General features: G+C 42.2%; 1 protein-coding gene across 1 annotated transcript; it reads left to right on the top strand.

Moving 5' to 3' along the window:
• Window positions 1–347: 347 nt before the first annotated feature.
• On the top strand, window positions 348–13,955 carry LOC140534102 (keratin, type II cytoskeletal 71-like). Its single transcript, XM_072654746.1, has 9 exons — window positions 348–864; window positions 3,355–3,569; window positions 5,370–5,430; window positions 6,279–6,374; window positions 7,824–7,988; window positions 9,066–9,191; window positions 10,704–10,924; window positions 11,990–12,024; window positions 13,011–13,955. The coding sequence occupies exons 1-9, from the start codon at window positions 400–402 to the stop codon at window positions 13,223–13,225; spliced, it is 1,599 nt and encodes a 532-aa protein (XP_072510847.1). The 5' UTR covers window positions 348–399; the 3' UTR covers window positions 13,226–13,955.

The following is a 13,955-nucleotide window of genomic DNA, read 5'->3' as shown; positions in this document are numbered from 1 at the left end:
CAGAAAAGGAGTTAAGGACCTGGAAAAGAGCAACCAGGAGGAAAAAGCATAACTTCATCCCCCTAACCCAACTCCCTTGGAGGAGAGTTTCTGGACTAATTACTCTATGACAGCAAGTTAATTAGATAAGAGCTAAATTATATGAGCAAGGCTTGCAAGCCCAGCAATTTGAGTGTTTCATGTTGTTTCAGAGATGGGGAGGCTCAGCAGAGAGAAAATGTTTTTTTGCTTCCAGGCAAACCAAACCCATGAATTAATGCCTGGATTGCCCCTTTAGAGTGATAGCCTGGGCGTCAAACATATATAAGGGGATAGGTGGTTGTCCCTCACACCACTGGAGGAGGATCCCCAGGCTTTGCTTTCCTTGTGCTTCATCCAAGTACCTTCTCCACCAACCTCATGAGTCGCCAATTCAATTGCAAACCAGGAGTCTATGGCAAGGGAGGTTTCAGTGGCTGCTCAGCTGTGCTCTCTGGGGTTACCAGCAGCAAACTGGGTAGCTCATCCTCTTACCAGGCAAGAAGCAAAGGGCTTGGGGGAAACTTTGGAAGTCGAAGTCTCTACAGCCTACGGGGAACCCGAAATATCTCATTCAATGTGGCTGGTGGAAATGGATTGAATGGGACTTATGGTTTGGGCAGGGGCCGGCCAAGTGGCTTTGCTGGGAGTATGTTTGGCAGTGTGGCCCTAGGACCTGTGTGCCCATCGGTGTGCCCACCTGGGGGCATTCACCAGGTGACTGTTAACGAGAATCTCTTGGCTCCACTCAATGTGGAGCTGGACCCTGAGATACAGAGAGTGAGAACCCAGGAAAGGGAGCAGATGAAGGCACTCAACAACAAATTTGCCTCTTTCATCGATAAGGTGAGTTTGACATAAGTGAGGGATAATGGTGCCTAACTAGTTTTTAAAACATCTTTCAGTTGTAGCAGGAAAATCTAAGATCAGACTTTTGTGGGGGACTTCCCAAACAAAAGAGTAGTTGTTGCATTTAGTCAAAATATATTCTAGGAACAAAGTGAATTGGCTGAGTTTTTCTTGTTGTTTTTATGAGAAGTGTTTCTAGGGAGAATATAAAAGCTAGATCTACTAGGTTATCTCAGTGCCATGTACAGAACCTTGTCCTTAAAACTAAGAAGGGGAGAGCTAAGGGGGAAAAGAAACATAGACCTTAATCTTAAGGTTTATCTTGGTGCCAAGATTTAGCTCCTGGGCCTTTGTAGAGAAAAGTGGATGAGAAATAACAATTCTCTCCCATAGCCTTCCTAGAAAAACCAAGGAAGCATTGGGACCGTCTTGCTCTTTCCGATGATGTCTCCTTTCATGGGACCTAGGACTCAAGCCATGTGTACTCATCATTCAAGCCATGTGCACTCAACATTTCTGGAACGACCCTTCCATGAAACAGAAGTTTCACCGAATTAGATATGACCTCATGGAAGGGAGAGGGGAAAAGGGTCTATGAAGGAGAGTATAGTGTCTGCTATAAAGAACCATAGGAGGTCATCTGGTCTAACCATCCCTCTGCCTCCAGGAAGGTATCATAGTCCATATTTTTACAGAAGAGGCTACAAGTGCTTAATGACGTGTCATACTACTAGCAGAGAAGGCACTGGAATCCTGGTCTTTTGCCTTCCAGACAGGGCTCCTTTCCTTTGACCAGGGAAGGGGGAGGAAATAAACATTTGTATAGCACCTACTAATGTGTCAGGCACATTAAGTGCTTTTTTACAAATATTATCACATTTGCTTCTCACAACAATCCTGGGAGGTGGGTGCCATTATGATCCTCATTTTACATCTGAGGAAACTGAGGCAGCTAAAGTTAAGTGACTTCCCCAGGATCATACAGCTAGTAAGTATCTGAGACCAGAATTGAACTCTGATTTTCCTGACTCCAATCTACTGCACCACCAGCTGCCTCCATCTCAGGGCAAAAGGCCTTTGCAGTAATGTACAATTCACGATAAAGAAAGTCGGCCCACAGGTCATCCATTGGTCTATTTGTAATCTCCATCTGAACTTTGCCAGCATTAGTTTTCTGAATTGTGTGGAATCTGTTGGGAAATTCACTATCTATTGGTTGGCCTCTGCCCTATTCCAGTTGTCAATTATCAAGGGATGTGAAGGAGGTCATCATTCTGCACTGAGAGCTGAGAATGGGAGTGTAGCAAGCTACCTGTGTGGGGGCAAATGCCGTGGATCCAGGAAGGTCTGAGAACCAAGAAAGGGATAACTGGGCCCTCTCATGTTTCCATGTTAAGAGAAAGAAGCTAGGCCAGGGAATCATCCACAGGAACAGAGCATCCCCAAATTATTTTTGATTGACAATAGAGCGAAAGCCTCTAGTAGAGGCTGTGCATCCTCCAAAGCAGATAACTGGTAGGGATTTCAACTTCATCATCCAGATGTTTCCAGAAAGCCAGACACTTAACAGTGTGGAATCTAACAGTCCTTGAAGCATAGCTTAGCTTGGGTCTAGTTGGCTTTGTGGTTGGTTTTCAGCAGCCGGAGAAGTCCCCTTGGGAGTTCAGGAAATAGAATATTTGGTGGATTGAATGGCATGGAAAGAGGGACAGTGTGGTCCAGTGGAAAGAGATCTGAATTTCTGACCTAAGCTGAATTCCAGTTCTTTCACTATGTCTTGATTCATTTTTCTGGGCTTCTGTTTCTCATTCAAACAATGAAGGTGTCAGACCAGGTTATACTACAAGGTCTTTCAAACTATGATTACCAAAATTATCTTGATCATCTATGTGGAGATTAGAAATTTTGTGGATTATTTTTAATCATAGACAAGGTAAGAATGTTAGACATTTTCTAAAAGAAACCATCTAGCCCAATCCCCTCATTTTACAGCTGGGGAAACTGAATCCCAGGGAAGCAAATTGACTTATGTCAGTGCTGCATCCTAGCCTGAAGCTCACCTGTAATCTCCAGCTCCACCATCTATGTGCCTCCTAGTGTATTCTTAGTACCTCTGGAAATAGAAAATAAAAAATAAAACAGAATATAGCTCTAACATCTCAACGTCAAAGTACTTGCCTCCTTTCTCTCATCTTTTGACCTTTATTTACTAAAGGAAAAGAAAGGCAGGGAAGTCTCAATCTATCTATTTTACATGAAAGGGAAACTGAGACTAATTGCAAAATGACATGTGGGAATCACCAATGGATTGCTATGGAGACTTGAGCATGGAGAGAACTAAGGTATATTCTCTGCCTTGGAAGTTAAAGAGAGGCATATGATGCTTTGAAGGATTGGGGCTATCACCTTGCTTGTTTCAGCCACCCTCACAATCCAGGTGAATGGCATATCCTCAAGTAGGTTTTCACTTCTGGGGTTGGGTTCTAGGTGCGGTTCCTAGAACAACAGAACCAAGTGCTGGAAACCAAGTGGAACTTACTGCAACAGCTGGACCTGAGCAACTGTAAGAACAACCTGGAACCTATTTACGAGGGTCACATCAGCAACCTGAGGAGGCAGCTGGAGGCCCTGTCAGGGGACAGGGTGAGACTGGACTCTGAGCTGAGGAACTTGCGAGATGTTGTGGAGGACTTCAAGAAGAGGTGAGAAGAGAGGTGATCTTTGTGGACTGGGTACCTGGGCCCCAGAGAATGCATTCAGTCCTGCAGAACTGGGCCAGTTCAGCATAGATTGGGGCATTTTCATTAGTTTCTGCAAGGGAAACTTGAACTGTTTAGTGATTGGGGAGAAGGCTAGCAGTGCCCCTAGAGTTAATACCTTAGTAATATCATACAGGATGCCAGCAATTCCTAGGATGGCCCTAGCCTGACATAGGGATACACACACACACATGCATACATATACACACATATACATACATACACACATATACATATAGGCGTGTGTGTATACATATGCATTATACACACACACACACACACATATATATATATATGATGCATCCTGTGAATTGGGCAGTGGTTGTTATGATCATTTCTGTGCTCTGCCTACACCTAGAACCTGGATGATCATAAGGTACAGAAGTAGCATGAGATTGAATTGGGAGCTCCTTTGAGCCATTAGTTGTGCATTATACTTTGTCATTAGTTGTGTATTATAATATTCCATTGCACTCATATGCCATAATCTGTTTAGCCATTCCTTAGTCAATGGATATTTTGTTTCCAGTTTTTCATGACCACAAAAACTATTATTCCCTCTGATACTTTGGTGTACAAGGGACTTTCGCTTCTATCTTTGAATTCCTTAGGGTATACATGACTATGGAATCTTTGGTTCAAAGGTTCTAGACATTTTAATATCTTCCCTTCTCCACTTGGTTTTAAACAAAATTCCAAATAGTCTTATGGAATGGTTGGGCCAATTCAGCAATCTGTGTGTCTATTTTCCCATGAACTTTCCAGTACTATTTCCTTCTTTTACCATCTTTCCAGTTTTTTGAGTGTCAGATGAACCTCAGAGTTTTGCATTTCTCTTATTATTAGGGATTTGCGGCAATCTTTCCTATGATTGTTAATAGCTTTCAATTCTTCTTTTGAGAACCATTGGTTCATATCCTTATTAAGTTCATAATTTGTTGGGAAGTGGGTCTTGAGCCTTTATATTTGTGTAAATTCCCTATATAACTTGGATATCACACCCTCATTAAAGACATTTGAAGAAAAGACTTTTTTGCCCCCTCACGTCAGTTTCCTTTTTGGGGGGAGGGGAGTCTCAGCTACATTGATTTTGTTCTTGCAAAAGCCTTTTAATTTAATATAATCAAAGTTATTTTATTTTTTGTTATATCTAACCATTGTTTGATTAAGAATTCTCCTCTAACCATAGACATTAAAGATCTCTATCAATTTTCCTCCAATCTTTTTTTTTATTTTTTTATGATGTAACCATCACTTTAAGTTGCGGGTCCATTTGAAACTTATTGTGGCATATAGTATGGGCTGCTGGTCTAGACCTATTTATACTGATATTAACATTCCTTTTTAGTTGTTGTGAGTACAGAACCCTGGCTTCTCCTTCCTTTTGTATCTCCTTATAGGAATATAGGTAGGACTTTGCACATAAGGATGTTCTAGAAAGTATGTAGGGGCAGCTAGCTAGGATGGATAAAGTGCTGGGTCTGGAGTGAGGAAGACTCCCTCTCCATGAATTCAGATCTGGCCTCAGTCACTACTAGGCTGTGTGACCCAGGGCAAGTCACTTAACCTTGTTTGCCTTAGTTTCATCAACTATAAAATGAGCTGGAGAAGGAAATGGCAAACAACTCTAGCATCTTTTGCCAAGAAAACCCCAAATGGGGTCAAGAAGTGTTGTACATAACCCAAAACAACTGAACAACCACAAAAGAAAATATATTCACTGACAAGCTATTCCCCTTCCAGGTATGAGGAAGAGATCAATAGACGAACAGCCACAGAAAATGAATTTGTGCTGCTCAAGAAGGTGAGTTGTAGAGGCCTCCCAGGTCTTGGGTATGTTGACATCTCCCTGCTCCTTAATGTCATTCACTATGAGATTTCAGGATCAGTGAGGACCAGAGGAGGGGAGAGATCATGATGAAAACAACAGAAAAGAGAAAGATTTTAGGGAAGGTAGAGGTAGAGGAGGAGGAGGACTTCAGAAATATTTTTAAGCATATGAGGATTGCCCTAAAGTATTAATCTGGAATCCATGAATAGATTTCAGGGGATCTATAAACTTGGGTGGGAAATGAAATACATCTTTATTTTCACTAACCCCAAATTGAAATTCATCATTTCATGCAAGTATTTAAAAAATTATTCTGAGAAAGGTTTCATAAGCTTCAACAGACTATGAAAAGGGGGAGGGTCCATGACACCCATGATAGCAAGGATAGTAAAGACACATAGGACAGTAAGGATAATAAGGAGCCCTAGGCTGCCTAGGCAAATTTTCCTTGAGAATCAGAGGAAAGAGACTTCCATTGCAGCAGGAAGGACATGGATTAGACTATAGGGGGGACTTCTAAACTATCAGTAACATTAAGAAGGGAGCTGGGAATACCCCAGTAAAGAGCTGCCCCATCAAACTTAGGTTCCTTGCCTTTAGAGTCTTATGCTTTTCCCACTATGCCATAATTTGTGTGGAGCTGCTAGAGGACCTCTATCATTTCCTTGAGATCCTTCAGTTTCCTCGTTTGCAACCTAGCACTGGAGAATGGAGCCTAGTCCTCCCTCTTGACCCTGGGTGACTAGAGCTTGAGAAGAAGTCTAAATATAAAGAACAGGCAGTAATTGGAGAATATTTTTTGGGGGGGTTGTCTCTTCTAGGATGTGGATGCTGCTTATACGAATAAAGTGGAGCTGCAAGCCAAGGTAGAAGCCCTGGACCAAGAAACCAAGTACCTGAAGTGTCTGTTTGAAGCGGTAAGTATTCGTTGCAGACAGTGCCCTCATTTCTCCACTTGGTCACCAAACAATGAAGAGCAGTGAGGGGAAGTAGATTCTAGTTTGAAGTAAGGGAAAGCTTTCTAATAATCAGACCTATCTCCAAATGGAATGAGTGGTTGAATGACCCTTTCTCAGGCATCTTATAGAAGGCTTTCAGGAATGGACCTGATGACCAATGTGGCTTCATATATACTATGTTGTGCTAGACACCAGAGCAACAAAGACAGCTAGAACACAGAACCTGTTTTCAGGAAACTTAAACTTACAGCTTACAGTAGAGTGATGGGAGCACATAAATCAGTCAATATTCTAGAACAGAGGTCTCTAAACATTTTTTAAAAATCACATATCCCCACCAAAAATTTCTTTTGAGCGTATATGCCCGGTATGTGGGTATTTACTCATTTATAAATTATATGACAAACTCTTGTGATAATAATTACGTGTACTTTTATAAATATTACACAAAACTTGAAATTTATAAAACAGTAAATAAAGATGAAATAACACTTGATCCCAGACACAACAAGGAACCACTGGAGTTTATTGAATAGTGGAGTGACTTGGTTTGAGCTGCACTTTAGAAAAATTTCTTTGACAATAGGGCAGAGAATAAATTGGAGAAGGGAGAGACAAGTAAGGAGACCTATTTGGGTAGTCTAGATTTTGACTATTACAGTCATCCATCATGATCTGAGCTATGAGAGTATGAGAGTAGATAGGAAGGGACAGATTCCAGACAGGTGGAGGTAGAGATGACAAGATGTGGCAAATAATTGGATTTGTGGAGTGAGTGAGGAGGCAAGGGTGATACCAATGTTGTGAACTTTGGGACTGGGTATATAGTGACTGAAGTACTGGTGGGTTAGGGTGACTGAAAGAACAATAATTCTCTTCATAGGAATAGGAAAGCTTGGAAGATGAGTGGATTTGAGGGGAAAGATCATATCATTCAATCTGGGATCAGTTGAAACTCATTCTTTCCTGCTCATATTGTACCTCTCTGCTTCCCATGTGAGGGAAGAGTGGAATGGGTTTCTTGAGAGTATTGAGGCATTTGTACAGGGTCCTAGTGGGAAACCAATCCTTTATGAATTATTCCTGGAAGGAAGGAGCATCCAGGATTTTGGTCTTTAGGCACTGTCCAGTAATCTGGTCCCTGGGCAAAATGTATATTTGACAGTCTTGGAGAGGTATTTTTGCTCTAATGATAAGAGAAGAGTAGGGACTTAGGGGAAGGTCTCTTCTTGAAGGCAATGAAGAATTGGACCAATACCCTTTTGGGCAAACTACCCTTTTTGAACTTTTATGAGGGAGAAGGAAAATCGCTTCCTGGAACTGGTTCCACCTTTTTAGGAGAGAGGTTATTCAACATTGGCCTGTAAGAGGGCTCTCACTCTGAGGCTACCTTTGTACCCATGGTAGGAGATTGCTCAGATCCAGTCCCACATCAGTGACACATCTGTCATCCTCTCCATGGACAATAACCGAGACTTGAACTTGGATAGCATCATCGATGAAGTCAGAAGCAAGTATGAGGAGATTGCCATGAAAAGCAAGACTGATGCTGAGAATTTGTATCAGACCAAGGTGAGTCTAGGGGTGACTCTAAGGGGTACTGGTTTCAATGAACACAGAGGCAGGTGATCTATTGTTCTGAGGAGCATCCTAACATTTCCTGGGGTTAAGGGGAGAGGGTTTGAGTTGCCTACCATATCCCACCCTCTGCAAGTCACTAGTATTGCCTAGAAACATTTCTCTTTCTTCTCTGACATGGCATCATGTGGGTCTCTCTAACCTAGAGTACAAGATTTCCAACACGTTTTTGGGGCATGGAAACAATGAATTTAGGGTTCTGGGGATTTGAGAAGTACTCCTTGACTTCTAATAGTCATGGAGAATAAAAGTGCTGAGAATCAGACAGTAACCACTGATCAGAGAAGAATCTGAGAATCAGTTTCAATTCAATTCAATCAAGATTTGTTAAGCATTTTTGCTATGTTCAGAGCACCATGCTAGGCACTGGCAGAAATAAAGCATTTACATAAGACCTTCTCCTTGCCCTCTTGGAGCTTGAAGGCTAGTGGGGATGTGGGGGGGAAGAGAAACCCACACGGAGAGCCAAAACACAAACAAATATGTGATAAGGAAAAGGAACAGGAAAAGTTCCATGTGACATTCAAAGATCATGGCTGTTCCTGACTAGGGGGATTAACAAAGACTTCCTGGTGGAGGAGGTGGCATTTGGGTTGGGTTTTAAAGTATGGATAAATATTCAACAAGTTAAAAGGGTGACATTGCAGGAATAAGCAACATCCTGAGCAAAAGCCAGGAGATGGGTTTGAAATTGTCCTCTACATTTTGACTTAGTTTCACAAGAGGGTTTCTGAATTCTCTTGGACCTTCCAATTTTGCCCAAGTTTTAGTCGAATGTCCCAAGGAACCTCCCTGTCCTGGACTTAGATTCCATTTTTAATTGGCTTTCTGCCCCATTTCCTAAGCTTGTTGTTCCCAGTTTGTTTTCAAAGCTGGTTTTAACCCATGTAATGTGAACCCCATAACTCCAAAAATGGCAGAGAGAGGAAACCACAGGGATCAGTTCCTCACTTAGGAGAGAGAGGAGCAAGAAGAATGTGTTGTCAATGAGTTCTGCTTTGGGGTCCCAAGTTCCAGGAACTGCAGTTGGCGGCTGGCAGGCATGGAGATGACCTCAAACAAACCAAGAACGAGATCTCAGAACTGAGCCGGCTAATCCAGAGGCTGAACTCAGAGATTGAGAACGTGAAGAAGCAGGTGAGGTTGATTGTCTGCCTCTGGTCCAATGGTCAGTTGGTGGTGGGGGAAAAGTTGGGCTCTAAGAGTCAACATCCTGCATCTCTTACTCAACAAAGAATGGGTCAATGGAGTCAGGGTCTCAAATAGTCTGTAGTTAAACATCTTTAGGGCCTACTTATTACAGGTGAATTTGAGAAGATTAAGGAGGGAAATAAATAACTCTTCAAATTACTGATGGAGGGTGTCGCAGATTTAGAGATTTCTTTCCTTCCTTCCATATTTATTGAATGTTTACTATGCGAATATTCTAACTTGTGCTGGGCTCTGAGATTACATAAGGAGACAAGATAGTACAACAGAAAGATGACTGACTTGGGAGTCAGAAGTCCTGTGTTCAAATTCTGCTTCCTATGCTTACTACCTGTATGACATTTGACATGTCATATAAACTCCATGACCCTCAGTTTTCTCATTTGTAAAATGGGGAAATGGAGTGGAAGGCCTCTGAAGTCTTTTCCAGTCCTACAACCTATGACCTGATGATTTATAATATGACAGGTTTGGACTAGATTATCTCTGAGGTCCCTTTCAGCTCTAAATCTCTCTCCCTCTCTCTCTCTCTCTCTCTCTCTCTCTCTCTCTCTCTCTCTCTCTCTCTCTCTCTCTCTCACACACACACACACACACACACACACACACACATACACACTAAGACAATGCCTGTCATCTAGTATCTTACCATCTGGAACCCCACCTTCATAAATCTAGAATCCTAGCACAGGTACCTAGAATCCAAGTACATGAAACTAGGGCCACAACACATGGATCTAGATTCCTACTATGCTAATCTAGAGCCCTGTGCTCAGATCTAGAATCCTGCTAAGTGAATCTAGAATCCTACTACATGAATCTAGGTTCATTTTATGCAACCCTCTAATTTTACGTAGAGAAAATAAAGACCCAACTTTAATGATGGGAACTCCAAGCAGGAATTTAGGGTTGGGGTTAGGGTTAGTTTGGGAGAATGCCCAGTAGCAGAATAAACATGCAATTACTCTAAGTCCCTCATCAGAAATGACAGAACAGGAGGAAAAGACTTCCATTTTATCAGGATCAATTAAGGCTATGTTTTTTCATAGGTTCAAAAGCTGAAAGGGTCCTTAGATCCTCATTTCACAAGAAACTGAAACCCAGAGAGGTTTACCCAGGGTCACACAAATAATATGTTATGCTAAGTAGTAGTATTAAGAGCTAGCTTTTAAACCTAGGACATTTGACTACAAGTCTTGGATTCTTTTCACCAAATACCCTCTGTATGTGGCTTCAAATCCAATGCTGTTTTAAAGAATTCCTCAGGTATATTAGGAAACCAATTGAGAAAATGTTATCCCAAGACAGAAATCTTTAGGAGTAGGAAGTATGATTAAGGAAAAGAGAGTTGTCCAAAGGCAAGAGGATGAGTTGGATACTTTCTTCCTCCTTCCTTTTACCTCCCCAAATCTTCTGACACTTTCAATTTTGTCTCTGCAGCGCTCCAACCTGGAGATTGCCATTGCTGATGCTGAGCAACGAGGAGACAGTGCCCTGAAAGATGCCCGGGCCAAACTGGAGGAGCTGGAGAGTGCCATGCACTCTTCCAAGGAGGAGCTGGCCCGCCTCATGCGTGAATACCAGGAACTGTTGGGTGTCAAACTGTCCCTTGACATTGAGATTGCCACCTACAAGAAGCTACTGGAAAGTGAAGAGTGCAGGTATTGGCTTATTTCCATATGTAGACTAATTAGTGTTACAAAGCACACCTTACATTCAGGAGGAAAGGAATGAGAAAAGGAAATCCATCCTAATCTGGTGAGGATGATATTCAGATTTTCAGGGGAATGGTATTGGAACCCTTCTCTTCAGAGGGAGGAAGGGAATCTTGGTTTATTGGCTTGGAATTCTGGGGTCACATCTACACTTTCTCAAAAATGAGAGTTTTCAACTCAGTTCACCAAACATGTACAAGACAGTCACTATGTGCAAGTCCCTATCCTAGGTCCAAGTGGTATCAGGACAAGAATAAGCAGTTTCTGGCTTCAAGCAGCCCATGACTTATTAAGGGGATGGAGAGGTAGGGACAGAAACAGAGGAAACTCTTTTTTAGCAATGCATCTTCTGTACAACTTAGAATAGTCTTTGAGAGTTTCCAAGAGTGCTGACAAGTTATGACACTTGCCCTGACTTAGATGTACTTAGAGTCAGGAAGTGAACTCAAGTCTTCCTGGGTCCAAGGCCAGCCCTTTAGCCATGACGTCATGCTGTGAAATGACATGTACACAAATAATGATAAAGTAAAGTAAAAATTTATTAAAATTCAATTAATTTATTAAAACTAATATATTAAAATTAAAAATAAAGTAAAATTGAAGAGATGAAGAATGAGGTTTGTGTGAAGGGAGTGAGAAATCAAGAAGGACTTCCTGGAAGAGGTAGAAACTGAGATGAGCCTTGAAAGAAAACAAAGTTTCTGAGAGATGAGGAGTGAGTGTATGTCAGGCCTGGGGAGACTGGAGAATGTCACTGGTAACATGCATTACTGAATGGATGTTTATGGCCCTCTGCTTCAAGGGAAGTACCCAATGCCCCATTTGGTCATGATAGTGTTGAAAGCAACCTGTGACTAACTCAGCTATTCAGAGTGACTCAGATACTTCTCAGATCAGTAGAATGGGGGTTGTAAATATTACTTCTTGGACTTTCATTCATCCCCCAAGGAGGTTTGGAGAACAGACTGTTGGTTGGAAGACTGACTTATCCTGTTATTTTCTTCTTTACAGAATGTCTGGAGAATTCCCATCCTCTGTCAGCATCTGTAAGTACCTTGAATTATAGAAACTGTGGGACCATAATTATAAACACAGAATCCTGTGAGGTGGGCTGTGCAAATTGTATTATTCCCATTTTGGTGATGTAGAAACTGAGAGAAAAAGAGAGGTGAGTCATTTGTTCAAGGTCAAACAGCTAGTTAATGGCAGTCAGGACAAAAACTCAAATTACCTAAGTACAGTGCTATATCTACCTGACCATTTCACCTTTGCTTCATGAGAATTTGCAGCCAGGTAGAAGTATCACTTCTTTTACATAAACATTGTGCAAAGTTTAAAGTGCTAAACAAATGTTAAGTTTTAGTTATGACTAGCACAGTTACTAGAGTAAAAAAAAATGTTGCTACAAGAGGGAAAGGAGAGAATGAGACAGAGCCTAGGAAGTTATATAGGAAATCAAATAGGAGACTGAAAGAAAAGGATAGGTTTTCCTGTCCTCTAGAGGCCAAGACTAGAGGAATGGTCTGAAAAGCACTGAGGTCAAGTTATTATAGAGGAATAGTCAGAAAGTCATGGTTATGGACTGGATAGGTGAAGATGCTTGTAGGGGGCCAAGAAAGACTATCCTTTAGGTGCTTTCCTGGGGAAAGGGAGAATTCTAAACCTGAACTACTTACCCTGTATTGTTTTGTGAACTGGCTTCTAAGGGGATAGACCAAGTCTGAGAGGGCTGCAGTGGAAACTCAAAAGGTTTCTGGTCCTGGCTCTGAGACTTATTAGCATGATCTTGGACAGGTATAGTGCTCTCTAAGTTAATTTCCACAACAATCAGATGAGTGTAACGTACTTACACTCATCTTAGCTCCCAGAGTTGTAGTGAAGGAAAGTCCCAATGTACCTGAGAGCACTGTGCAAATGTGATGCAGATATGTCTTCATTCTGGCCCTGGGTTGGGGGGAGAGGTTGGGGGAAGGACAAGTCCTACATGACAGGGCTTCTCGGATAATCTGACATCCCGGCTCTCTGCTTGCAGCTGTTATCAGCAGTACCAGTGGAAGCAATGGTTATGGCTATCGGCCAAGCTCCGTCAGTGGTGGCTACTTGGCTTCCAGCGGGTCCTGTATCTCTGGAGTCTGCAGCACACGGGCCAGGGATGGCAAGAACCAGGGTTCCGTTGTCGGTGACTACAAGGACGCCCTGAGCAAATCCTCTACCCTGGGTTCTTCTATCAGGAAAACTAGCCGATAGATGGTGTTCTCCTGCTGACTGTCCTCACTGGTCACCACAACTCCAGGCCTCCATGTTACACATCTCTGCCCTGAACTGCTTGTCCTGGATGCCATCAGCCAAAATTCTTTTGTTTTTCACAATCCTCAGCCTTCTCTGAATCTGCCTGGTCCTGAGGCAACACTGGATTCTTAAACTACTTCTTTTATTTCTTGCCCCTCTTTCTTGCTTCTTTCTTATATTGCCCAGGCCTCCGGCCACACCCTGCATACACTTCACATCTGCTGTTCTTCTCTCCTTTTCTCTGGCTCTAGACTGCAGTGGGAACTCCAGCTATCATGGAACTCCTCCTCTCCGGATCTTCTTAGCTCCTCTTGAAAATGAAGGACAAATGCAACCTCCTCTGGTCACCTAGCCTGTGCCTTCTTAGATCATAGAACCCACTGGTCCTGATATGTCTGGGAACTAGGAGTCACACAGTGGATACCAACCTTTTCTAACTCCTATCTTGGCCACCCACTGATTTAGGGCTTTAGAGGGGGTGAAAAGGGCCAGGAGTGACTTGGTCACCCCTTGGTTAAACCTACCTAGCTTACTTCTAGCTATATTAAGTGTATTTAGATCCACTGGAAGGATCTTTTGTCTTTATTTTCTCATAATCAGAAGCAGAGGCTAAGCAATACCATTGGCGTTCCCCATCTTTCTTTCACTCCTTTGACTTTCTACCATATTTCAATAAACAGCAAAATCA

This window comes from Notamacropus eugenii, chromosome 3 (genome assembly GCF_028372415.1).
Source record: "Notamacropus eugenii isolate mMacEug1 chromosome 3, mMacEug1.pri_v2, whole genome shotgun sequence".
Taxonomy (NCBI): domain Eukaryota; kingdom Metazoa; phylum Chordata; class Mammalia; order Diprotodontia; family Macropodidae; genus Notamacropus; species Notamacropus eugenii.
Note: the sequence above shows the minus strand (reverse complement) of the source record. Positions and strands in the feature narration are given on the sequence as shown.

Bases quoted from the DNA above. Each gene is read 5' to 3' on its own strand.
- LOC140534102 (XM_072654746.1), top strand. From the start codon at position 400: ATGAGTCGCCAATTCAATTGCAAACCAGGAGTCTATGGCAAGGGAGGT. The intron at 9,192-10,703 runs GTGAGGTTGATT...TTGTCTCTGCAG, and splicing joins TTGAGAACGTGAAGAAGCAG to CGCTCCAACCTGGAGATTGC. The intron at 12,025-13,010 runs GTAAGTACCTTG...CTCTGCTTGCAG, and splicing joins CCCATCCTCTGTCAGCATCT to CTGTTATCAGCAGTACCAGT.